At 27.7% G+C, this 27,031-nt stretch overlaps 4 protein-coding genes across 4 annotated transcripts; 3 read left to right on the top strand and 1 right to left on the bottom strand.

Moving 5' to 3' along the window:
- The first annotated feature begins 3,392 nt into the window (after positions 1 to 3,392).
- LOC107163318 (interleukin enhancer-binding factor 2 homolog) lies at positions 3,393 to 6,347 on the top strand. Its single transcript, XM_015510684.2, has 7 exons — positions 3,393 to 3,850; positions 3,929 to 4,057; positions 4,133 to 4,313; positions 4,389 to 4,551; positions 5,455 to 5,575; positions 5,676 to 5,928; positions 6,013 to 6,347. The coding sequence occupies exons 1-7, from the start codon at positions 3,668 to 3,670 to the stop codon at positions 6,147 to 6,149; spliced, it is 1,167 nt and encodes a 388-aa protein (XP_015366170.2). The 5' UTR covers positions 3,393 to 3,667; the 3' UTR covers positions 6,150 to 6,347.
- Positions 6,348 to 6,350: 3 nt separating this feature from the next.
- Positions 6,351 to 11,238, bottom strand: Scgbeta (sarcoglycan beta). The gene is made up of 4 exons (XM_015510683.2): positions 11,043 to 11,238; positions 9,352 to 9,644; positions 8,759 to 9,277; positions 6,351 to 6,765 (listed from the first exon to the last, which is right to left on the bottom strand). Exons 1-3 carry the CDS (start codon positions 11,141 to 11,143, stop codon positions 8,763 to 8,765), a joined length of 909 nt encoding a protein of 302 aa, XP_015366169.2. The 5' UTR covers positions 11,144 to 11,238; the 3' UTR covers positions 6,351 to 6,765; positions 8,759 to 8,762.
- Positions 11,239 to 14,289: 3,051 nt separating this feature from the next.
- On the top strand, positions 14,290 to 18,815 carry Prosalpha2 (proteasome alpha2 subunit). Its single transcript, XM_015510695.2, has 6 exons — positions 14,290 to 14,467; positions 14,555 to 14,631; positions 16,195 to 16,305; positions 16,977 to 17,118; positions 17,668 to 17,823; positions 18,456 to 18,815. Exons 1-6 carry the CDS (start codon positions 14,427 to 14,429, stop codon positions 18,646 to 18,648), a joined length of 720 nt encoding a protein of 239 aa, XP_015366181.2. The 5' UTR covers positions 14,290 to 14,426; the 3' UTR covers positions 18,649 to 18,815.
- A 1,427-nt stretch (positions 18,816 to 20,242) lies between these two features.
- Positions 20,243 to 21,424, top strand: LOC107163324 (uncharacterized). Its single transcript, XM_015510692.2, has one exon. It carries the CDS (start codon positions 20,429 to 20,431, stop codon positions 21,347 to 21,349), a length of 921 nt encoding a protein of 306 aa, XP_015366178.1. The 5' UTR covers positions 20,243 to 20,428; the 3' UTR covers positions 21,350 to 21,424.
- Positions 21,425 to 27,031: the final 5,607 nt, after the last annotated feature.

Genomic DNA, 27,031 nt, shown 5'->3' with positions numbered 1-27,031 from the left:
CTAGCTGCTGATTTTTGCTTTTAATAAATGCTACAGCAACTATTCCTCTTGTTGATATTTTATATTCTCCAAACACTTCTTAATATTAAGGAACAATTCGATTACATTATTGTACTTATTAGTGATATTTTTATAATATATTTTGTTCGAAACGAAAGTTGGCCCATCCACAAAAAAAGTTCTGGACACGCAACTGAAATTCAGTGAACTGCAGTTGTACATATTTATATTTATAATTATTATCATTAAAAATTATGTAAAATGAAGTACTATTATTGAATAGTTTTATTTTAACTATAACAATTTTTGACTTCAAATGATTATAAATAAAAATATTTCAAGTATATTATTTTTATATTTTATTGTATATTATGTGAACAACTAACTTATGAAGAATCTTGTGATACATCTTCAAGCTTTTTTATACCCAAAAACATATAATGAATCATACATAAATCAAAAATCAAGTTGGAAATTTATAAACTTTTAAATACTTATAATAGCATAAAAATAATCAAAATCTTTTATGTCAAATAAGTTCGAATATGAATATTGAATAATATTTGATGAAAATGTTTAACCTATTTTGATTGGGTTTCAACTAAAATCGAAATCAATTTTATTTAAAACTGGTTTTGAGTAAAAGTGTAAGTTTTTCAAATTTCATTTCTACCGGTTATTTTTTTAAGTAATAAGAATTTTTTACTTTGGACCCACCAAATTACCAACTAGATTCAAATTTTGTCTACTATGACATGAGCTTGAAACACAAAAATAAATTTAAAATAATATAGGTACCTATACTTTCTTGTGAAATCGATTTATTAATTTTTGCACTCTGCAGAATCTAAGAATTATGTAGAACTATAATTGTTATTAAAGTAATTGCTTAGGTATCTGCAGGTAATAGGTATGCATCATATTATATATAAAGAAAAAATATTATAATACATTATTGTCTACAGTAGCAATTATAGTACTTATTTTTTTAATTCTGGGTAGCGCGGTGTATTATAATGGTTATGTATTATTATAATAATTATAATAAAAATATTTCATACCTAGTAAGAATTTATATTTTTTTCAATTGATAAATAGAGCATTTGTAAACTATCATTTATTATACAATAAAATAAAGTAGTCACCTATATGTTTAAACTCTAAACAATTATTAAACAAACATAATTTATAAATATTAACAATAAACCCAAATTTGATAAAGTCATAAGATTGATTTTTTTATTATTATTATTATAACGTTCACTTTTAACCCAGATTAAGATAACTTTTCTCGTATATTAGCATTCAGCAGATTATGTCAATATGGTTCTAAAAGAAGTATAGACAGCACTAAAGTAATTGTAGACCTTCAACTGCAAGTTACAGACAATTGTATGTTAAAATATGTGAGTGGTAGGTTAACTATAATATGCTACGCTAATTTTTAATAATGTATAACTAAATCCGTAAAAATACGATTTCTGTAGTATAGCTCATGTCAGATGACATTGAAACAGACCTAACGATACAATTAACAAAGCGTTTATGATATAAATATATATGCAGTAAAATATGCAATATTATACTTACCTATATAGGTATTGAATAATATATAGGTAGGTACCTACTACTCAACTATACACTCTAATGGTTTTTAAGAACATTTTAATTAATAATTTTTAAAGTTAGGTATAAATACAAAAAAAATATATTACAATGTTTTGATCGTAGCTTGAACCATTCATAAATATTGCAACATTTACGATTTATCATGTTTGTATATGTGCGTACCTATATAAAGTGTAAAATTGGTACTGTTTTTTAAATTAAACAATTTCAGTATCTATAATAGTTAATTAAAAACATATTACTAGTTCCAATTTCTACGTGTATTTTATACTTTTATTAAATGATTTTGAATGACTTTTATCCTAAGTAGAAATATTTTAATGACTAAGACTACTCGTTGGAATTTTGATTTCGATACATCAAAATTCTCAAAAAAATTATGTGTTCAATAACTTAAAGTAAAAAAAGGGGGTTCTTATATGAAAAATAAAAGTTTGTATCGCCACAAGGCACTCTTAAGTGGTACAAAAATCTCAAGAATTTGAAAATATGGTCTTTGTGTATATTTAAAGATTTCAAAATTCACATTTTGAAGAACTTCACTGTTAAAGAAATAAAAGGGGCTGAGTATGCTTGGTGTAATGCGGTTGTATACTCAACTGTCGAAACGTGCTGAGTGTCCTTGCCGGCCGGTGTTGCTAGCCCCCGGATGGGTGACCAACCGGGTTTTTAGCATATAGACTTATAAACTAGTTTATAATAACCGTTATTAGCAACAAATCCTTCGCACATATATATTACGTGTTCCAAACCAACCGTTCACCCCTATAAACAGCTAATGGTAGGTCCCTAAAATATCCAAATGTTCGTACCTACTACACACAATATTATATTATAGTCCCAATAATCAGTTAAATCTAAATTATACATATAAGTACCCATCAATTAATAATATATATTTATTATTTACAATAAATGATTTTTATTTAAATAAAGTAGAACCTCTACTTAAAAAATTGAAGATTCTTTAAGAAAAATTTGTGAAGTAGAAATTTTGTTGAAATCTCTTTTTTTATAACTCATTTTTAGTGTACAAAATGAATGAAGATAATAATACATAATATCAGTAAATAAATAAAAATAAATTTAAATTACCGATAAACCTATATTAAGTATGTAAATTATAGTTTTTGGTCGAAAACTTTCAGATATCCTGTATTGATATTGTTATATTAAAATTGTATATAATATTATTATAAAGGTTTAATGTGAATAACACACTTTTAAATTTCGTACTAGATACAGCATTTTTTGTACTACACACAATTTTAGGGATTGGCAAATAGTTATAGTTTCCAGCCTTATGATCAATAAAAAAGAAAGTAATAAATAAACGATGATTGTATAAAAAATAATAAGTGTAAATTATAATTTTTTTAATTAAAACTTGTATAAGCCTGAACTCTGGAGTAGGTAGGTATACTTACTACTTAGATACTAGTTACAAATGTTATAAGATGCAATACTTATTTATTAAAAGTCCAAACTTTTTTCGGAACAATTTTAATTTAATAATATTAAGATAAGTTTTGTTAAATTATCAGCTAATTAAATATATCGTATTAATAATATAATAGCAATTATTTAAAATAAATTGGTGCTTAAAAATAATGTACAATATGCTGATATTGTTCTGTGTTATAAAAACATGAATAAATTATAATAATATATTTTTTATTCCATGAAACAGTATTATCTGTCTCCAACTTTTTAAAGGTTATGTTGTTAAACTTTTGTTATTGTTAAATTGTTTATTGCTTAGATCATATACTAGTAAATGATCTAAGGTTTATTGTATTCTTGTTTTTATTATTGAACTACTCAGACTGTGACACTAGTCTGTTGAGAAGAGTTTTCAGTTTTTCACTGTTCAATCTTAAGTTTTGTTTGGAATTTGGATATCAATTATCCATAAACTATTATTGAATATTATATACATTTTTGTTAAAATTGTTCTTAACTAATTGGTAGGAACTACAACTACTATTCGCCGTAAAAATTTGTCTACCAGTATTTGACTGTTCGTATCTTTTAACCAATGGTTCGTGGTAGTGGACGTGTCGGTATGAATAGATTTCCACCATCTTTGGCCGGGCCAATGGTTCCTCCATTTATGTCCCGCAGAGTGCCAAGACATCCTTTCGATATTGTCCTTTGCGAAGGTGCATTCCCCCGTGTGAAGCCTGGCGCTCATACTACAGAGGAATCGGCTTTCAACGCTGTAAGTGCTAAACCATGGTCTTGCTACTGTTTTCAATTGTACAAATTTTAAATTTTATGTCATGTATTTACTTTTCAGGCTTTGCTCAAAAGGGCGCAGGTGTTAACACCCACTCCTGAAGACCATTCATCCCTGTTGGGAGTTGTTACCAAGATACAGTCTATACTGGATAATATTATTATATCCCCAGGCAAAACTGAAGTATCTGTAGGTTTATTGAACAGAATATATTTTTGATTATTCTCAATTTATAACATAAATTATGTTATGTTTACATTATAGATAGAAGAGGTTAGAGTAGTCGGATCTTTTAAAAAAGCGACTATTATGAAGGGTCATACTGTGGCGGACATAGTAGTTATTTTTAAAACTCTACCTACTAAAGAGAGCGTAATATCTTTGTCTCAAAGAATTATAGCAGACTTCAGAGAAAGTTATCCTACTGGCATGCAGATTGCTGATGGTTGGTTTAGAAATTACTTACTCATTTTTAATGACATTCATATTTGGTAAATTTTTTATTTTTCATAATTTCTAGATGTTTTGATGGCTCCAGACAGTACAGGTTTTGATGTTATTTCATCACAAGGCACTGTGCGTATACTAATTTCTACTATATCTACAAATTTAAAGAAGCTTACGTCTGGTCTACACTTAGATTCAAATGCAATGAAACTACACATGGGTGCAATACGCCATAGGTGAGTTCCTATTAAAATATTTAGCTTGTTTATTGTTTAGTTTCATGTGTAATATAATGAATTTGTCATTATTTCAGAATTATTTATTAATTTTATGATATAAATGAGGCTGTAAATATTTTTTATTGTATTATTTAAGTTGATTGTCCTGATTTCTTAAGTCATTTAATTTTCTATACTCCCACTTTTAACACATCAAAAAAACACTTTGTTTAAGCATAAAAATTATTAACTATGCAAATAACACTCCCTGCAATAGATTAATGCAAACTGATAATAAATTTAAAATTGATATGTTCAGCCCACCAAATTAAGACTCATTCAAATTGTATAATAATTATTTAATTCTTAATACTTAAACACGCTGTTTATTTCAATTATTATTGTATATTGTTTATTATTTCTACCAATTTCCATAGAAATATTTACTAATGTTAGGTACTATACATAGATAAATAATAGATTGTAAGCAGGGCTTGTGATATAGTATTTGCATATTTGTTTTTAGAGATTCAAAAATTATAAATTTGTTTCAGCTAACCAAGTTGTAAAATATGAAATGCTTAGTTACATATTATGTATGGGCAAACACTGTTGTATGCTATTGATATTTTAAAGAAGAAATACCTATTTAAGTTATCTTGAGATTTTTATGTGATTATTATTATTATGTAAATGTTAATCAATCAGTTTATATTTCTGTAAATATGGTTAGGTTTTATTCAAGCACTTTTATGACCTTATGCCTATAACTGCCGTTAAATCAATTTTTTTTAGACAGAAAGTCACAAGCTCTTGATTTACAACTATTATTCTTTTAAATTTTTATTTTTATTATTTAAATACCAATATTTTTAATTGCTATGTCAATATCAACTTAACCTTTTTGTTTGTTTATTGTAGCCGGTGGTTTGACGATAATGCCTCTCATTCATCAAATAAGATGCTTGTTAGGCTTCTTAAAGATTTACGCAACCGTTTTAGTGGGTTAAAATGTTTAAATCCATGGATGATCGACTTATTGGTTAGTTTGAAAATTAAAAATCAGAAAATCAGTTAAATGACAATCATAATTTTTTCTTCGAATCAAGTTAAAAATAACACATTTTTGTATTATTATTTAGGCTCATCGTTCACTGTTAAACAACAAACAAACATTACCCATTCAGATAGCATACAGGAGAGTCATACAGCTACTAGCCGGTGGACTATTTCTTCCTGGTTCAGCTGGAATAATAGATCCTTGTGAAAGTGGTAATATAAGAATTCAAACCTTACTATCATTGGAACAACAAGACCTACTGTGCATGACTGCACAACATTTAGTTCGTGTGATGGCTCATGGTGGTTTTATTGCTGTACTAAATGGAAATGATAGTATGTAACATTTTAATGTACCATGTAAAACTAATACAAACTATTATCTGTATTAGCTGTAAATTTGATTTTGATTTTTTTCAGATATTCTAAAATTGAAATCTATTAACGGTATTGTTTTTGAAGACTTGCAAAAGGCATATGAAAAACAAGAAGAGATGGTAGAAGATGTGGATGCTACAAATGCAGAAAATGAAGAGATAGCAATGGAGAGCACATAAGTCAATAATTATAATTTAGTTGTTTTTTTTTAATTGTGATTTTCGTGTATATATTTAATGTTTGTGTGTGTGCATATTTAATACATTTTCTGTTTTTCAACTCATTAGGAAATTATTAATACGATATATTATATTTGTACATTTAAGAACCTCTTGTTATGTAACTCTTTCATTAAATAAATTTCTTTTAAGATATAACAGTTTTCAAACAAAATTTTTTTATTAAATGTATTATAAAAACAAGAGTAATATAACATAATATTTAAAATGTGATTAGTGACTAGATTTAATGACTAGATTAGTGTTTTCAGGCAATATAATTTAAGGCAAGTAATATTATTACAGTATTAATATACATAATATAAAAAAAAGAACAATAATAATAATTTATTGACTACCTCCTATGAGCTAATTGTAATACAGTTATTTCATTAATTCATGGAACAATGAAATATTTAATTATACTAGCATAAAATTCACCTGAACTGGTGGTTTGTATGTTGAATTCCATTCAGTATTTGTCTAATATTTTTCCTTTTTTATAATACACATTTCGAGTACACTTGTTGACTCGATTAATTCCATCTAGTGTATAATACATTTATACCAGAATAAACTGAAACAAGCAATAATATTCATTTATCAATGAACTGCAGTATAAAAAATGTTTTAATTTCCCCTGGTATGTTGTGTTGGGGGAATTTTGGAAAACAGATGTTAGTTATTGTTTCACAAAGAGATATGTTAAGTCGTTCATAATTTTGTTTTTAAGTAATCATTATCGTAAGTAACTCAGTTAATGATGCCGTGACATCAATCACCAACTAGTTTTCAGTTGGTTTTTAATAAACGGTTGTGTACTTTTGGTGAAATATCGTTCAAATAAAACTATCAATATGACTTATTATGCATGATTCAAAATTTTTACTTCAACATCTCCTGGCCTATAGATTATAACATATCCTGTTTTCTAAAAGCATATACAATTCCTAAAATAATGATTAATAATTATACTTTTTATTTTTTATAATGAAATGAGTCATTGTAATAATGCATATTAATTATTAAAAAAAAAAAAAAAACCATCAATATATTTTGTTTATTAGAGTCGCTGCTAGTTTAATTCCACACAGATAAGAACTGATTGGCAGATATTTTAAAACAAACAGTTAATAAATTACAGTAAAAAGGTTAAAATAATAATAAGTATCTCATAATGATTATGGAAGAGTTCAATATGTAAAAACTATTTTTCGCTTTATTTTTTATTAACAATGGTTAGGATTTGGGACTTATGCTAAACATTTTCAAAATATGCAATTAAAATAATTCAAATTATGTAAATAATTTCTACAGTAATTTAATGAATTTAATAATTATTAATTATGAATAAAAATTATTATTATAGTTTGGGACTTAACGATCTTGTGCACTAAAAATGTTTAAAATATGGTATTACAATAAATTAAAATTATAGGGAGACAACTTACAGAATGTGTAATCTATTTATAAATTAAATTTTTTTTTAACATTACAGCACACGCTTCACGGTCAAAATGAGCAGGCTTTTAGAATTTTGTTCATTGTTTCAAAAATACGAAATATTAACCTAACTCAATCTAGGTACCTTCTAATTAGATGATAAACTAAAATTAGATACAACTCCTGACTGTTTATGATTTGATGCCTGTACTATAGAAGGGTTCAAAGTTCACTACCTATCAATATACGGTCTAAAAGACATAATATGACATTAATACACAATTTAATTTTATGAAAACTCAAAATATGGGGTTTTTTTTAAAAATCTCTTATCGCCGATAAGACATTATTTTCTATCTATAAAACATAAATGAATATTTTATTTTCATTGAGACTTGCAAGATTGTTACTAGTTGACATTGGTTTGCCATACTGTGTGTAACTACGAAGTTTAATTTGTTTATATTATATCAATAATCAATAAAGTGATTTAAAATTATTAATTTTTAAATTAATAAATATAAATTTTTAAAATTTTGATTTAAACATTATTTAAAATCAATAAAATATAGATTATTTCAATTTATCGAGTTTTAATTGAAATATTTTAATACACGGTCAAAAACACCGTGTGCGTGGAACCTCGAGAATATTTTTAATTTTTTTTTTTTTAGGGTTAAGGCTTCGACAACTGAGGTCATTAGCCTGGGGAACTGTAGGGAAAGGTATTGTAGGTTTTTAACACGTGGGTTTTTTTTGGCAGAATTTTGAATGGGCACCCATAGGTTTCTGCCATGCCCAGTTGGGGGGCGGCGGCCTCTCTCTCCAGACACCGCAAAATGCCCAAAGAGCGTTGACGCCCGTGACCGAGATTGGAACCGGCGACTGCGTGCGTCGCAACGGACGCCTTAGTCCTCTCGGCCACTCCACCCCCGAATATTTTTAATGGGTTAAATACAACATAATATACAGCCATAATTTTTTATATGCATGTTTTGAACCTTTTTATTTTATTTTGAGACTAATTTTCAGTATTACATTTTTTTATAGTTTAAAGTGATAATAATTTAACTTTTTTATCTGATTCTGTATGAATATTAATGAGATTCATATAATAATATATTTACCATTTTATTTGCATGGATGATTGCTCTCTCCTAGATCAATCATACTACAAGCCATGTGAGAATTGTAGCTTGTTGACACTGGGACTCTGAATACCATTCCACTCGGCATACATATGCATAGTTTATATTGATGAGCAGCAAATTTGTTTGACAGCACTACTGGTAAATTCTGTACATCCAAGTAAATGCCTGCAGAACTCAGTACTACTGTACCATTTACCGATCTGAGAAATATATCTCCTTCGGCTGACCATTTTATTTTAGATCCATCAATGATAGTTCCTTCATTACCTTTCAGCCGAGTATAATTTGAAGATTTCAATACTAGAGTTTCATTTATTGGACTTACAATCCGATTAGTATATACTGTGGATACATCTAAGTGGCGGACACCTTCTGGAAGTCCAAAGTTTGGAAATGATGTGGTAAAGATAGGATTTTCTGGATCTCCTACTGTGAATGAATTAATGTTTTTCACTTGTGTCTTAGTAAATCCAAGTTCGATTGCTGATTCCAAACCTAGAGGAAAATAATAAATTTTAATTCACAACTTAACTGTACCTTATGATCTCTTCCAGATTTGGACAACTTACTTTTGTCTTCTGGGTTGACAACATGTACAAGTATATTGTCATTTTCACTCATAATTTCTAATGGTATGTCTTTAAACCCTTCCATAATGCCATCAACTTTATATATATCATCTAAATCTATATTGCCCATAAGTTTAGTCAGATCACTGTCAGTTAAAAACTCTATACTCTCCATTCTAGTAGTGAATCGTAAGACAACCATTAGCATAATTGTGGCGCCTAAACCAATAATTGCAACTACCATTAATGTCCATGTATAAATCCAAAAATACCAATTTGTAGCAACTAATAACCTGGAAAAAAATATTAAAATTTAAAAAACTATTATTTATTTACAAATTTTAGCTATACATTTATACTATGATGTATTTTTGATAACCTTTTTAGCAGTTTCTTTATACCTAAAAAGTCTCAACTCATTTAATTGGTATTATATATTTGTGAAGGCCAGCTATTCTGGGTGGTTAGAGGCCCCCACTTTGGTTTAACAATTTTGGTGAATAAATTATATAAGAACGGGTGGCAGTACTGTGATAAACAGTTCCCACACGTTCCTGGTTTTTGAACAGGAAAAAAAAAGATAGGTGCTAAGATAATATACTTTATAATACAAAAAAACAATTTTGATATGCTTTACAACAACCAAGTGCTCATAAAAGAACAGTTTACTTACTATAACTTATAATTGAAATACATAAGTACAATAAAGCAGGGCCACAAAAAGTAATATGAAATCTAAAACCTTCAATACCTTACCATTTTATAATAATTAATGACATTACATTTTGAAAAGATACTTTCTCTTTCACTATTTAATGTATATGAACTACATGTATGTAATAAATAGAGATTAATTTAAGTTGAGTATTAACTATTGTCTATAACCATAATATGTGCCTATATTAAAATTGGTAATTTTTGGAAGTTTTTTCTTCTGAAAAATATTTTAAACATAATAAATTTGGGTAATAAATATAAATTTGAATATTCTAAACTCGAGAGAATAATTGATTGTGAAATTCAAGTATTTAATGAAATATGTCAATAATAATGAATACAACTATTTTTTTATTATTGTGTTGTATAAGAGCAATAATATCATGATCTAGGCACCTATTCAATTCACTGCAACAGTGATGTAGATACTGTTAACCACACTGTCTTAGAGTGCCAGTATTGGAACGGTTTAAGGGAGGATCTTGGTGCACGCCTAAGGCACCCCCAGCAGTGGTGGACATGCCAGCCATTCTTTGCGGCCCTACCTTTGATGACTTGCAGCTGGACTACTCAGCGAGGGTCAATGTGTTCAGGAATGCGAATATTTTATTTTATGTAATAAACGATGGCGACGCTGTCAACATAATGCGCAAACAATTCAGGCAACATTATCAATTACCCAAAAAAAAAAGGCACCTATTCAAATAATTTACGATCATATAAGTATTCAATATTTAGTTTATTATAAATTCTAATATAGTTTAAGGCATTTTAGGTATAAGACTAACCATACATATATATTAATATTGAAAGTGAAATAAAAGTAATGATAAGAGTTTCAAAAACTTAAAAAAATCTATTAACAATAGTTTAAGCAGAGTTAGCTTTTTTGAATTACATAAACTTATTTTAATGTGGCTCTATTATTTAGATAGAATATATATTATGCATAAACGTTCATTTCCATAACTCACCAATCGTTTTCTTCTATCTTGCTTTGTTTCTTTGTTGGTTTTATTAAACGGTTGGGCAACAATAAATTTTGTGAAGCCACGATTTTCAAGTTTTTCATCATTTTTAAAAAACAAATTGTACCTATTTAACAATTTTCTTCATAAATAAATAATAATATCGTTAGCGTAGGTTTTATCATCTATTCTGTGGTATTATTGTGAATTGTTATCAGATTAGAATAGTTCTTACTTCTTATCGATTGTTTTTGACAGTCAGCACAGTAATTCACAAAATAGATATAGATAATCTGATAATAAATTATAGAAAAGTATTCTATATAGTTTATTGTTGATCCATCAAAAACATCAGTTTTGGGCTGAATTGCTGCAAAATGTGTTGTTTTATTTGTTTATGGTTTTAAGTTAAAAAATATTTATGATTTATATATTTAATTTTTATGTATCTTATATAATATATTATTATCTATTTCAATGTTATCTTGTATAAGCTGCTGTGACACGGATACAAATTACAAATTTCAAAGTACCTAACCGTTTCGTAGGTATACCTACCCACCAATTAACTATATATTTGACTGGGAGAGACAAAAGGATTGTAAAAACTTTCGGTGAAGCGTAGAATTAACTTTCTGTAGTACACCATTTGAAGATTTAGATACATTTCTTAATAATTGTTTTCGAGGTAATCGGAAATAAAATCTCGGTAAAAAAATCGCCGGAAAAAAATTCCTGAAGCAACTATTTAGTATTTAAATTGTTATAACAAAAAATAAATAGAATTTGAACCGAATTTGTGTGATTCGTCAATTGTCCATTCTTTTTTTGAGGAAGACATAATATTAAGTTTTTAATATTTCGTTAAAAACTATACTTAAATAAATAAATTTATTTAAAAAGTATAAAACTTTTTTTTTCAGTGATAATTATTATTAATAAATAATTTAAATATTTAACACTAGACAAAACTGTACAACGTGACTGTCAACTGTTGTCTGTTTTGATTCAACAAAAAAGCTGACAAGTGACAGTCGATTAATTCGTTCATACATTGACTGTCATACAGTTATTTCGTGAAAAAAATGTCATCGCGTGAATGAGGTTTAACCAATATTATAAGATAAGAAAACGAAACTACTGAACAGAATCTGATTAATTTTAAACAGATTGTCACGCTAGGAATTACTCATTGCGGTGTCTCGCGATAAATTGAGATATCAAAATTCTGATTTTGTAATAAGACTCGTAGGGATAAGAACTACAATTATTATTTCATATTTTAATTTATTTCAATGTTTTGGTAAAAAAGCTAAAAATAAATTTTTTTATTTAAATATTTCCAACAAATTAACTATAGCCATTTTGTAGAGTTTATTTTTCTGAAAATATTGACGTTTCGAAATTTTATGTTCATTAATTTCCTGATTTTAATTTTTTTTTAGTTTTAAGAAAAATTGCGAATTATTCAACACCTTAGCAGTGGCGGATCCAGGATTTAATTTTTTTTGGGGGGAGGGGGGCCCATAGTCCAAAACGCAAATCTTAAATTTTTTCAGTAATTAACAAATACATACAAATAGACAATAATTTTAAATGTGTATTTTTTTATTTGTTAAAGATTATATTTAAATTATAATAATATTGTAAAAAATGTATAACGATAAAGATAATTGTAATATAATTATAAAAATTAATAATAAAAAATAATAAAACCTAACTTATGACAATGGGGGGGGGGGGAGCCGAGGCCCCTCGGGCCCCCCTTAAATCCACCACTGCACCTTAGTGTTATCAAACATGTGAACCACTGCGTCGAACGGCCGCGCGCTTTCTCGTACAGCATTCCGAATACTTTCAGTGTGCCTAGTAGCCTAGTTATAATAATTACATAATCACATTTTATCCCTTTAAAACTAGAAAAAATATTATAAATCAGGAAATTAATGAAAATAAAATTTTGAAATGCCAATATTTTCAAATAAATAAACTCAATAAAATGGCTGTTTTTAATTATTTTGGAAATAATAAAATAATAAAATATATTTTTTAATTTTTACCTAAACATTAAAATAAATTAAAAATGAAATAATTGTAGTTCTTATCCCTGCGAGTCTCATAACAAAACCAGAATTTTGATATCTCTATTATATTGTGAGATATCGTAATGGGTAAATTCTCTTGGCCCTTGGAAAACTTGTATATATTTTTGATTATTAATTAACTAAATAATATAATTTAAAAAAAGTTGATTTGGAGATTTTCATTCTGGGATCTAATTTTAGAATATCATAATAATTTACACAATATTTTAATCACCTAGTTTTTAATGCACCGCATTGATGCCTGAATTAACATTATTAAGTGTATGTAATGAATATGTTTTTAGTTTTATTGTATACATTTTCTAATGTTATAATCGGATAATCGTTATATTGATAATCATTGTTTATGGAACATTTGCATGCTAATTTAGAATAGTAAATTGTTTCATTGTATATTTTCTAAAGATAATAAACTAATTTCGAAAATTTGTTTAGATTGTATTAATAGATTAATATTTAATATTATAATTTCAAAAATAATAATTAGTAATTATCCATCCATCTTATTAAATCCAGAATGAAATTTAAAATATAAATATTTTTATTAAAACTCCTTGTAAGATATGCATAGGCAATAGGGTATGCTCTAAGGAGTAAGAAGAGTATGGTGTATTGCGATTATCAGCCTTATCAAAAATTCTGACTCAGAATTGATAAGTGGTAAATATTGGGTAGGGGGTAGCTGCATCTTCACAGAAATATTTTTAATATAGACTTATTAGAAACTTATTGTTCAATTTATCTTTATTATACTGACATAGGATATGAAAAATATTAATAATTTTCATCTCTTCTATAGTTCTATATAACAATGAGATAAATTTTGCAGTTATCTCGGGGGCCCCAATTGCCAGCTGCAGATGTCCGTACAGAGTATCACAATTCATAAGGTTCATTAATTATCATTATTTATTGTTATTTCATGTTATGATATTATATCAGCTATAATAAATATTATGATAAAGTCTGTTATCAAAATGTTGTATTTTTCTGATCTCAGTGTAAATGAATGATAAAAATCCGCCATTTTGATTCCATTCGGTTCTCTGTCCCTAGACGCTTGTGGGGACGGTCACTCGTCAGTAATTTTGTGACGTCATTAATGTGTCTTTTCTAACCTCAAAAAGATATTACGGTACAAATTTACAATAATGTAAACTTTAAATTTTCCGCTTAGTAATTGTAGTTTGGATTTGGAACATTGTTGATAGTAAAGTAATATTTGTATTTACTTAAGAGTTATACTATTATTTTTCTATCGTAGTTATTTAATTTATTGTCAAATATGGCTACTGAAAGATACAGCTTTTCGCTAACTACATTCAGGTAACATTAAGTATTATTATTCAATATTAATGCAAATAGTTAATTTTTAATAGTTTTAGAGTAATTTTGTTTGTGTTGCTTTTACAGCCCTTCGGGTAAACTTGTCCAGATTGAATATGCATTAGCGGCAGTGTCGGCTGGTGCAGCATCAGTCGGTATTAAAGGTTTGTATAAAAAGATTATTTTTTACTACGGTAATTTAATTAATTGAATACTAATAAATAACTATTTGCTGTAAATATAATCTTAAGATTTAAATTAAAAATTAGTTTACAAGAAGTCAAGAACCATATTTTCAAATTCTTAAAATTTTTTTCTGCTGCATAAGGCCTCTTCAAATTTTCATGAAGTTGTGTTTATTAAATTTTTTTGTTCCTTACAGTTTGCTTATCTTTGTGTGTATTAAATGATTAATAGTGTGTGACATGTGTATACTCCTCACCATTTATCATCATACATACTACACACGCTCATACACATGTCATTTATTCATCAGATCAAAATATTCAAAACTAAGTTACGAACGTGAAACAGATATAGGTATGCCTAAAAAAAGTTTAAGTACTTCCAAATGTTCTTTTTAAAAAATGTAAAGATGTTTGAATGCATTTATAAGATAACTTTGGATTGGTTGGAACACTTTAAATTTTACTTAATGGAAATAAACATTTCAAATTTTATTAATTATTCAACATATCATTTTTGATTTGAAGCAATATTTCTGGTAGAAAACGTCGTCCGTAATTATTTAATATTATAAAATCGTGAAATTGTACGTTTTTCTCCTTTAACTGCTTTTATTTCAAGTACCTACTGTTTCAAAAACCGAAAAATTACCTCTCTAAAGTACCACTCTAAAGTACCAGCTCAAAAACATGAAAATTACCTTTCAGAAAAGATGCTACACTTGATACTTTTGAGCAAGTTTAGAGGAAGAAAAAGTGTTGACAGAATAAAAAATAAAAATAAATAAACAGCATTGTAAAACCAATACATTCCTCATTCCACTCAGAATCTAAAACAAGTATTACAAACAGCATTCATATCTTTTTAAGAGGATGTTGGTGTACTGTTGTTTTCTGTCTGGTCCACACGCAACATAGACAAAATACATTTATGGACAATATTTTTTTAATATTTTTGAGTAATCTTAGAATGAAACTATTCTCTGCAGAAAAACGATAAAGAATAATATTGTTGAGGATATGTCATATCGATTTGTCTAAATGTTTTCTTTAAACAATTTTAATATTTTAATTTACTACATCTTCTGAAATCTAAACCCATTATTATGAACCTATTATTATTAGTAGTACATATAGTTAAATAACTCAAAAACTACTCGTACCTATTTTGATTTCGATACGTGAATATTCTCGGATAAATTATCCACTAACCAATGTTCAGTAAATAAGAAGGATCTTATTTAAGGGATAGAAGTTTGTATCTTTTCTGGACATTTCTTAAGTAATTGAAAAATCTCAACAATTTAAAAATTCTATATTCTGATTTTAAGTAACTGTGTTATTGAAGAAAAAATGTGATAAGTTTGTTTGTTGAATCACCCTGTATTATACTATTGGCTTTTTGAGGTTTTGTTATTCATTTATATATTTATATGTGTAAGGGTCTAAGTGTTCTGTTATTTAAATTATCGCAATTTTTTTTTATTGTTCGTACTTTATGTAGTAAATTTAAATTAATACAAATTTTTTTACATTTTTTAGCTTCAAATGGGGTTGTTGTTGCTACAGAAAATAAACGTAAATCTCTTTTATATGAAACAACAGTTGAAAAAGTGCAAAAAATTACACCCAATATTGGAATGGTCTACAGCGGTAAATATAAAAATGATTTAAATCAAACAGGAAATCTAATTGAATCATAATTTTAGTAAATTTGAGTTAAATTACTCTAAAAACTTGTTTTATTTTACATAACAAATATTCAATACATTTGATAAATTATTTTGATAGTTTTAGATACCTATATTAAATTATAAGTAAAATATTTCTTTTTATCAGTTATTTTGTATTCCATGCATTAAATACTATGTACGTTAATTTTGTACCTTCCTTTAAATTAATAAGTTAGGCTTGAAAGTTTATCTTGTGATCTAATAATCTGAATATATGACCAACTGTAACTGTTAAAAACAAGGATGTATAGTACTTTCTTAAATTAATTAATTTATCAATAGGTACTTAAATAATAAAACATAAAAAAAATTAATAGTATAATTTTATTTTTGTGAAAAAGTTTTGAAATGCTATTTTTATTTATTCTAATTGTTTAATTCAACATAAATAATAATCTTACATTTTTTGTTCTCAATTGATTGAACTTCGAAATTGATCAAAATTTACAGTAAATGTTGAACAAATAACACAAGTTTTTAGAACATTTTTAGCTAGGAAATCATTAACTATTAAACTCTACTGATACGAATTTAGAAATAAAATATAAGTATTATTTAAGATTTTTAATTTATTGGTTGTGATGTCTGAAGGTATGGGACCAGATTATAGACTTCTTGTTAGAAAAGCAAGAAAAGAAGCAGCTCAGTACCAATTGAAATTTGAAGAAGAAATACCTACAGCTTTACTAGTACAAGAAGTTGCTAGTGTTATGCAAGAATATACACAATCTGGGTAATTAGTTTAAGTTATTTATTTATACTACTAAAAATATATTAGCAACAACCCCCTCGAACTATAGTTTAGTCCGCTATAATAATCCCAATTTTAAAGACTTGCTGGGATTTTTTTTGTTATATTTGTGAATATTATACAACCATCCAGAATCTTATTATTCTTACAAAATATAAAGTTTAATTTAAAAATTCTAGATTTTTATTATGTAGTGAATTTTTCAATTTTAAATGTCTTTAGCTGACAAAATATAATTTTCTTCTGTATTTTATGTGAAAGTAATGATATATTTTACTAGAATTCCTTTTAATGATAATAATAAGATATAAATCTTATAAGTATATAAAGTAAACATTACAAATGGAATATCTTCAAAATAAAACTATTGAGTTGAGTGAGACTATGTCATGTTTGGATTATCACTAATCCACATCATCAAGAATAATATGTATAAAATATTTTGTTTAACAAAAAGATAAAATGAAAATATTATTTGAAATTAATAAATATTATTAACAGCTTTTAAAATTTGATTAATTGGTTTTTCAGGGGTGTGAGACCTTTTGGTGTATCATTGTTGGTATGCGGCTGGGATAAAACTGGTCCCAAACTTTATCAGTGTGATCCATCGGGCGCATTTTTTGCATGGAAGGCCACAGCACTTGGAAAAAATTATGTTAATAGCAAACAGTTTTTAGAAAAAAGGTAAATTAAAAATAAACTTCTTAAAATATATTTGATGTTATTTTAATCATTAATTAGATGTACTTTTAATAGGCAGTATCTTTATATGTATGTTATTATTTTTTGGACTCAATACTTTATTTATTTAACAGACTATGAAATCAAATAAATCTAACTGTGGTAATTTTATTGTATAATAATAAACTGTACACCGTGATGTGTCCTTTAGTGTTAAACCCAATTCAAGGGCACTATAATCCAAAATTAGATAAAATGAAACTAATTATTTTATATCATGGGCTATTTATTTGATTATCAAAAATTGTGTCCAGACTTTTTGTCCATTTATTTTTAATATTTAATTAATTCACCTCCATGCGGTAATTTTTAGTTAACTTAGCATTTGGCTATTATATTTACTAAAGAATATTTTTTATGATAAAGCTTCTAATTTATTATCAATGAAATTCATTTTTATTATTAATTTATATTAATCATCATAGTATTCAGTGCAGCATTCAAGGTTGTATTTGGTTTATATGCTAAAAAGATCATGAAACTGCTTATTTGTGGTATATTAAATTAGATCATAACATTAGATTATTATAAGTTATCATTTATATCATTATATCCAATTTAAAAATGTGTCTTAGGTATAAGGAAGACTTGGAGTTGGAAGATGCTATTCATACAGCGATTTTAGCATTAAAAGAAGGTTTTGAAGGACAAATGACTGCAGAAAATATTGAAGTTGGTGTATGTCGTAAGAATAGACAAAATGAAATCATTTTTGAAAAGCTTGACCAACAACAAGTAGCTGATTATTTAGCTAATATACCAAACTAAGTTTTTGAAACTTGTATTTGTAAATGAGTACTAACTAAATATTTAATGTGTTGGAGTTAACAACCCTTATATAATACAAAAGAGTTTGTTATCATTACATTTTTTGAATAAATTTATAAATGAAACATAATTGATTTTTCAAAGTAAAGGCATATGGTATTTTGTAAGTACTGTTTTATATCTATTTCCTTTCATGTATTGGTTTTTCAACTCTATTTTCATTAGTTTTACATTTTTTATTTAAATAATATTATGCTATCAAATAATAAAAATTCATTTTTTAAAACTTGGTCATTTGAAATTATTTTAAAAAGTTTATATTACACTTGAAAATTTTTGACACATTTTATATGTAATAAAATATAAGTATAAAATTGGTAATTGGATGGTTCAATTAAAAATGTTCATCATAATATCAGTACTAATATACATATTTTTAGGTAATTTGTTTATGTTAACAATATTAAATGGTAGACAACAATTAAACATTACTTCTGGTAATTAAAAATTACATACTTATTCATTATTGTATTCATAATTTTAGATTCTTAAATCATTCATTCAGCATTTGAAGTTATGGTGTGGGCAACATTTGAAAATGTAATACAAGATTTGCCACAATTCAGTTCATAATCTATATATAGGTTAATTTTATATAATTGAACATCACGTGATGACTTGTGACTGACTGATCACTTATTAAGAGTTGATTAGAGCCTAATTCCCTACACTGTATCTTCCTATTCAATATTTTTTCATTTTTCCCAGGGTGAATCAATTCTTAATACTACAGAATTTATCACTCTAGGCAACTGACTACATTAGTGATCTACCTATTGGGGAATTTGCTTCTGCTGCTACACTTGTGCTATTTTATTTTATTTTTTGTAGCGTAAAATATGAGTCATAGATCTTATGCTAATATGTTAATGCTGTTAATTCGTGTAGTGATAAAGGTTAAAGTTGACATATTCCAAGGAGAGGGGGGGGGGGTATTGAGAACATTTACTCTGGTAGAGCATTTTGCAGTAAATCCTATATTTACTGTCCGGAGTTCTGGATAGCTAATCTTGGAAGTTATAGTTTTCAAAAATGAACTGCCACAATAACAGAAGTCATGAGGAATGCACTAATGCCAGGTTGCTAAGTTTTAAGGCCAATATTTGAAGCACAAAGAATCTCTAAAGGCGATTTTCTACGCATTAGACTACACCAGACTATGTATAGTTAAAAAACAAAAATAACATAGATACTGAATATTATCGTATTATATCATCACGATTCGTAAATATTTCTTACAAGTTTTAAACAAAATTAACGAATTATGAATAAACTTTTATTAATTTTTACTAATGACTTATCTGGTTTATGATTTCAACGTTTTCGTTATATTGACTTATTATAAGATTAATTAGTTTATTTCCTACTTCCGTGATATAATACATTAATAAGTCTATGTAACGCAATTATTCTTTACGAGAACGGAAAAATTTTTAAAAAAAGAGGTACAAGAGAGTAGAGACTAGAGCGTTATCTCGGGATAAATAAAATTCAACAGATATTGGTGTCGTTATCACTTGACGCTTATCATTATTGTTTCATCGATTCATTAATTAATCATTATTTACCGTGTTAATGTTTATAGACATTACATTAATAATATTATTATTTTTTACTTCTTAATAATAATTTGTCCAGAATCTCGGATTATTGATTTTAGACGTCTACGCCACTACGTCGCCGAATCGACGTCAATCACCAGCGACCAGCCCCAGATATAATGGGCAAGTCGTCTAAGGATAAGCGTGACATATATTACCGGCTGGCCAAGGAACAGGGCTGGCGGGCTCGGAGCGCGTTCAAGCTGATTCAAATCAACAGCCAGTTCAATGTGCTGGATGGCGTCAAGCGGGTGGTGGACTTGTGCGCAGCCCCGGGAAGCTGGAGTCAGGTGTTGAGCAAGGCACTGTATTCTGACAGCGACGACAAGGACGAAGTGAAGATCGTCGCGGTTGACCTGCAGTCGATGGCCCCGTTGCCCGGTGTCGTGCAGCTGAAGGGCGACATTACCAAGGAGAGCACCGCCAACGAGATTCTCGCTCAGTTTGATGGCGGCCAGTTGGTAGACCTGGTCGTGTTCGACGGTGCACCAGACGTCACCGGACTGCACGATCTGGATGAGTATGTGCAGGCGCAGCTGTTGCTGGCTGCCTTGAACATCACCACTTACCTGCTCAAGCCTGGCGGCACATTTATCGGCAAGATATTCCGCGGCAAGGACTCGTCACTACTCATCTCCCAGCTCGAGATATTCTTCGGTGATGTAGTTGTCGCCAAGCCTTGCAGTTCGCGCAACTCCAGCATCGAGTCATTTGTCGTTTGCCGAGATTTCCGGCTACCTGATGGCTACAAGCCCACTATGGCTAATCCGCTGATGACCAATGACTCTCTGTCCTGGGACGAGATGGATGTGCATAGAGTCATCACGCCGTTCGTTGCTTGCGGTAGTTTAAGTGGCTTTGACGCTGACAAGACTTATCCTTTGGAAATTGACGGCCTTCAATACATACAGAGAAATCCTGTGCAAGGGCCGATTGCGCCACCATACGAAAAGTCAAAGCCATTAATAACTACAAAGGGCATGAGTGTTATCCAGACACCTATTGACCAAGGTGCCTCTGCTGAACAACTATTGGACTGATTTTTATGTCACCATAACATTTTGTAAATTAATTTATGTAATGTATCTTATAATACATTAATACCTATGATATTATTCTTTACTTGTATTCATTTCTGCAACCTGTAATAAAATCTAAAAGTAAATTATACTGGTAATACAATTTTAAAACTGAACAGGGTAACCTTATAATTGTGATTTACAAAAGTAACCAGATTACTTATAATTTATTACTATGTATAATTTATAACCATAAGACTTTTGTGATCTAGTATTTATTTAATAAAAATGTAATGTAGCTTATTAAATGTTTTTCCTCTGTAAGAAAAATTGAGTAATCATAAGTATGTTTTTTAGTATAATGTAGTGGGAAAAAATCCAGTGGCATTTTATATTTTGTTAGAATTTTAATGAAATAAGAATTATAGATTGATATAAAAAAAAAAAAGCCTTTATAATTATTAATTATTATTTAATTTAATGTGTATTCAACTCACTACATATGTACAGTACAATTTACATATATTCTGTTACACTAATAGTGGTCTATAATTTGAAAATGTTGAGACATAATTCATTGTGATTAGGACATTAGGTCTTTGGTAAAAAAGTAACATTTTCTAATCATTATTTTTTAATTATTTATTTAAGTTTCTATATCAATAGTTTTAATAATTGTTTCATTACTTATTCAGTGCTCTATGATTCTGAAAAACCATTGCACTCAAATTTTGTGTCTGTATACTCACCATAATATCTGATGCTTCCATGTTCATTATTCAATAACTTTAATTGAATCTTTTACTTAAGTCTAAATTAAAAAGTATATATTTCGATTTACATCACTAATTAATAATAACCAATTAGGTAGTTTTATTATATTTTAGATTCTGAGCGGAGCGATGAATGTATTGATTTTACCATGGAGTGTTCCAAGTGAACCTTCGATTTTTGACATCAGTACCTCGTTCGATCAGAAAGTGAATCTAGTTGGTACTTTGGGAGGTCAAAAGTGAATAATTCTTAATACTTTTCTAAATAATCGAAAAAACAAACTAAAAATTAAGGGAAAAACGGGAAAATGTACGCACACTATCGATTTTGGTTTTTGATGTAATTTTAAAACAAATGAACATAGATACATGAAATTTTAACCGAATGTTTATATAAGTATATTCTATCCACCATGCAACTTTCAAAAATTTTCGACTTAAGTTGAACTATTCAAAGGCATTTGAAATTTTTGATCATTATTAGTTTTTTTTAAATTAATATTGATAAAAATTTATTTGTTGGGCAGAAAAGCTTGAAAATTTAATACAAGGCTCTTAATATATTGTTACAGTAGCAATTGAAAAATAAAATAAATTCATAGTCACAATTCTTTTTTATAAGCATTCAAAGTTTGAATTTTGACAAAATACGTAAAAATCACGAAAATTCACAAATTAATTTAAGCTAGAAATTCATAAAAAATTTTCCTTTTATATCTAAGATTTGGAAATTTAATACATGGCTCCTATCATATTTTTACAATAGCAATTGAAAAATAAACGAAATGCGAAGTCACAATTTTTTTTTACAAGCATTCAAAGTTTGAATTTGACAACATATGTAAAAATCACGAAAATCACGAAAATTCGCAAATTATTTCAAACTAGAAATTCTATTTATTTTGAAAATTTAATACAAGATTCCTTACAAATTTTTCAATCTTTATCACAAATAAAAAGTCCACCGGAAATTCAAATTAAATTTTTATGAGCATTTGAAATTTAAATTTTTACAACATTAGATTTTCACTTTTAGCGATTTCCTTATTTTGGTGTAACTCTAAAACAAATGACCGCAGATACTTGAAATTTTCACTGAATTTTTATATAGGAATTTTCTATATTTGACAAAATTTTCAAAATATTTAGATTTGTTTTGAGCTGTTTACTGACATTTTAATTTTTCAACCTTATAGTTTTTTTTTCTATAAATATCGATAAAAATTTATTTGTTCGGTAGAAAAGCTTGAAAATTTAATACAAGGCTTCTAACACATTTTAACAATAGCAGTTGAAAAATAAAATAAATTCATGGTCACAATTTTTTTTTTACAAGGATTCAAAGTTTGAATTTTGACAACATATGTAAAAATCACGAAAATCACGAAAATTCGCAAATTATTTCAAACTAGAAATTCATAAAAATTTTTCTTTTTAAATCTAAGATTTGAAAATTTTTAATGATCTATAAGACAGATAAACCGTCCTCGCTCAGAATCGTTTTTCGTATACAATGATATAATATCATTGAATTCAAATTTAATTCCATCCATTACAGTAACCCACTTGTAACCTAGTGTAGGTACCTACAGCAGAGCGACATCCACGACTTACCCTCTTTTTTTATTTTTCCATTACAAAATACGAACTTAAACCTAACTTTGGCCATGATTAACTTTTTTTTATACTCTACGTTAAGAAATTTCACTTAATCCGCTCGTACTATTGCAAAACGCAAGAATTTTTTTTTATTGTATTAGGTATAATCTCTATCTATAATGATTTACGTTTAAATAATGATCTTCTAAACAATAGAAATCTTTCATTATTTCAACAATTATTTTAAAATTGGAAAAAATTAAAATTATACCTATTGTAAGTTATTTAAATTATGAAAAGTTAATTTGTTGATTTATATTTAATGATTGACTGTTAATTATTCTATGATTATGTTCAATTTTTATATAAGCAAATTTACTAAGAAAGACTATTATATATATAATTTTAAATTGTAATTTTTGGAAACACTGGTTTCAATATCGACGACTAAAGTTGAAATATATATTTCCTCACCTAACACAGCATCATGAGTTAATAATATTTAATAACTATATATAAATATAATAAAGATATAATACGTTTATAATAATTATTTATTCAAATCAATCTTTTGTAAAATAACTTCATATAATTATGTATTATAGTATACGCATATAGTTCAGATGCAGACCGATATTACAGTTTTCTACCAACAAGAATCTAATTAGGCACTTCAGACTACAGAATACAGAATACGTATCTATTTTTACACAATTATTTTTGTATTATATTTTTGGTTAAATGAATACATGAACTGATGAACTACATACTGTAATTATCACTTCAGTGTTTCACGGTCACATCTGCTGTTTTACACGTCGTCTGCAGTTATAGGTACTGCTTATTATATTGTATTATAGATATTATAGGGTAACCTTAGCGTCAAACATCTTTCCAAAAACTTTAATGGATTACCTTGGGTAGATATCGATTTTTAGTCATTACTCATAAGTATTATACGCATAATACATTAGGTCATTAGGTATAAATTATAATACTTCAATAACCTTAAAGCCATGATTCACAAAGAACGGAGTGGTTGTCAAAAACTTATTTTATTTCCCTCGATATTTTAAAGAACCACACCTTCCCTCATCTTTTACGTAAATTATGTTAAGTAAGATTAATTAATAATCATCGTCGTGGAGAAAACTAAATATAAATATCGGTAAATTTTGTTGTTATACTCATATTGGCATAGTCATATTTTTTCCGATGTCTACAATTTCGTTTAGTTTTGGAATCAATAATTTATTAAAGTAATTGAAAAGATTGTATAGAACGCGTACAACAAATTATTTTATTTTATATATTGTGTTGAATAATATAAAAGTAAATAATGTATAAAAAAGGTTTATCAGGTGGTGATATTTCTGTAAGTATTTTTATACATAACTCGTTGTAACTCGCTTCTACCATGAGAGGATGAGGGTGATACAATTCTGTTGTGTACGGAAGGAAGCTAGATTTCGTTTTAAGATTTCTGGTGAGTCAAATCCGCAGCTGATGATGACAAAACAACAATATTATTACGGTAATATATTATACAATAGTCTGCGTATATATTTTATAAAATAATATCATTATAGTGCGGTGGTGCGCTGTGTGGACCGAGACACTATTTGCAAAATTATATGCTGAGATCTTCAATCATGCGAAAAAATTTAATATCGCAACCCGACCATCAAGCGCAACTGTTCGTCCGCTATTTCCTCGCGGCGGCATTTCATTATATTTAAAAAAGCTCTAAACGCGAGTTTAGTTTGTTTTTTTTTTGTCACTACTTTTCTTTTTCGAATGATTTATTATTTGTCCGAAGGACCTGACAGCGTATACACCGGCCGACTACGTTTGTGGCATATAATGTATATATGTACAATGTGTCATTGTACACACACGCACCGCCGACTTCTGTATGTATTATTATATATTATATGTACACTGCACCAAATACAACAAATTACGTTTCGTCGACACGACTTCCAATATATCATATATTATTATATATATTGTATTATATTTATACATCACTATACTCGTATAGTCGTATATCAGATTAGGTGCTTAAAATATAAATGAAAATTGTTTATGTTTTGTTTGTTTAGATTACCGAGAAGATGGTAAATTTTAAATTAGCTATATTGCTTGTATTATTAATTATTATAATATTGTATAAAATCCAGAGTTCTATTAATTTTTTCAATCAGAACAATTCTTGTACAATATTTCACAAATTTTTTTAAATCCTGGCTTAAAAATACGCACGCAAATAAAAAATACAAGACGTTGTGCTTTCAAGACATATAGTCTTCTTTCTAACAATAAAAGAAAGTCATTTTAATTGGTCTTTTGAAAACTAATAAACTAATCCGTTTTATGTGTTATTATTTTTCATGTAGATTTTAGCCACTTTCTATTAATAATAATAATATCATGAGTGACTTATGACGAGGAAATAGGAATAAGGAAAGAAAACAACTCGTCCAAATCTCTGACTACCTCGCTGAATCACTCAACCTTGAACCAATCAACGTCTTCAGAATTATATAACAATGTTTAACATGTCCTGTTATTCCAATAATATTATTATATGTTTCTTTTTTTTTCAATGTTTAATATTATGTAAATAATTATGAATATTGTAAAATGTATTGTTACGTCCAATGGTCAATGATGCCGCGGATAGTTCGTTTATAATACTATTATATTATAAACTAGGGGCTTTATCCGCTGCTAGCTTTGCTCACTAACCCCCTTCAACCTACGCTTACCCGGTTGTGGATTAACTCCACGACCCAAAGGTTTTAAAAATCCTTTCAAAAAAATGTAAATGGGCTTTTAATATAATATATATATATATGTTTTACATTTAAAATAATAAGTACTTATAATATGTTCTAAGGGGCTTGATGTAGTTTGATGGTTGGCCTCATGAGTGGCTCCGTTACTAACGTGTTCTAAGGTCAAGCATCGGTCGGTGTCATTAGTTTTTAGATGGATGACCACCCGGGTTTTTAGAGACGAATCCTAGTCCCATATACACGTGTTTCCTTTTTTAACCGTAACTTCCTAGAAAATGTTAATGGTCATAGTTGCCGATGCTTAAGATGAATCATAATAATAACAGAAAAATACGTTTTAAAAGCGTTGTCGACTGATTAATATATTTTTATTGAATTTGAACGTCACGATTTACCCAATTGAAGTTTATATTATTATATGTATTATATAAATATATAAATATATTAAAGCGTTAGTAGTGAGGTGGAAATAGGTTAATTAAATCAACTAATTTCTACAGTAAAATTACGTATTTTCTATGAATATAGTT

This window comes from Diuraphis noxia, unplaced genomic scaffold (assembly GCF_037042655.1).
Source record: "Diuraphis noxia isolate RWA-SAM2 unplaced genomic scaffold, SU_Dnox_SAM2 contig0004, whole genome shotgun sequence".
NCBI lineage: Eukaryota > Metazoa > Arthropoda > Insecta > Hemiptera > Aphididae > Diuraphis > Diuraphis noxia.
The sequence above is the reverse complement of the archived record's forward strand: the minus strand, read 5'-3'. Positions and strand labels throughout refer to the sequence as shown.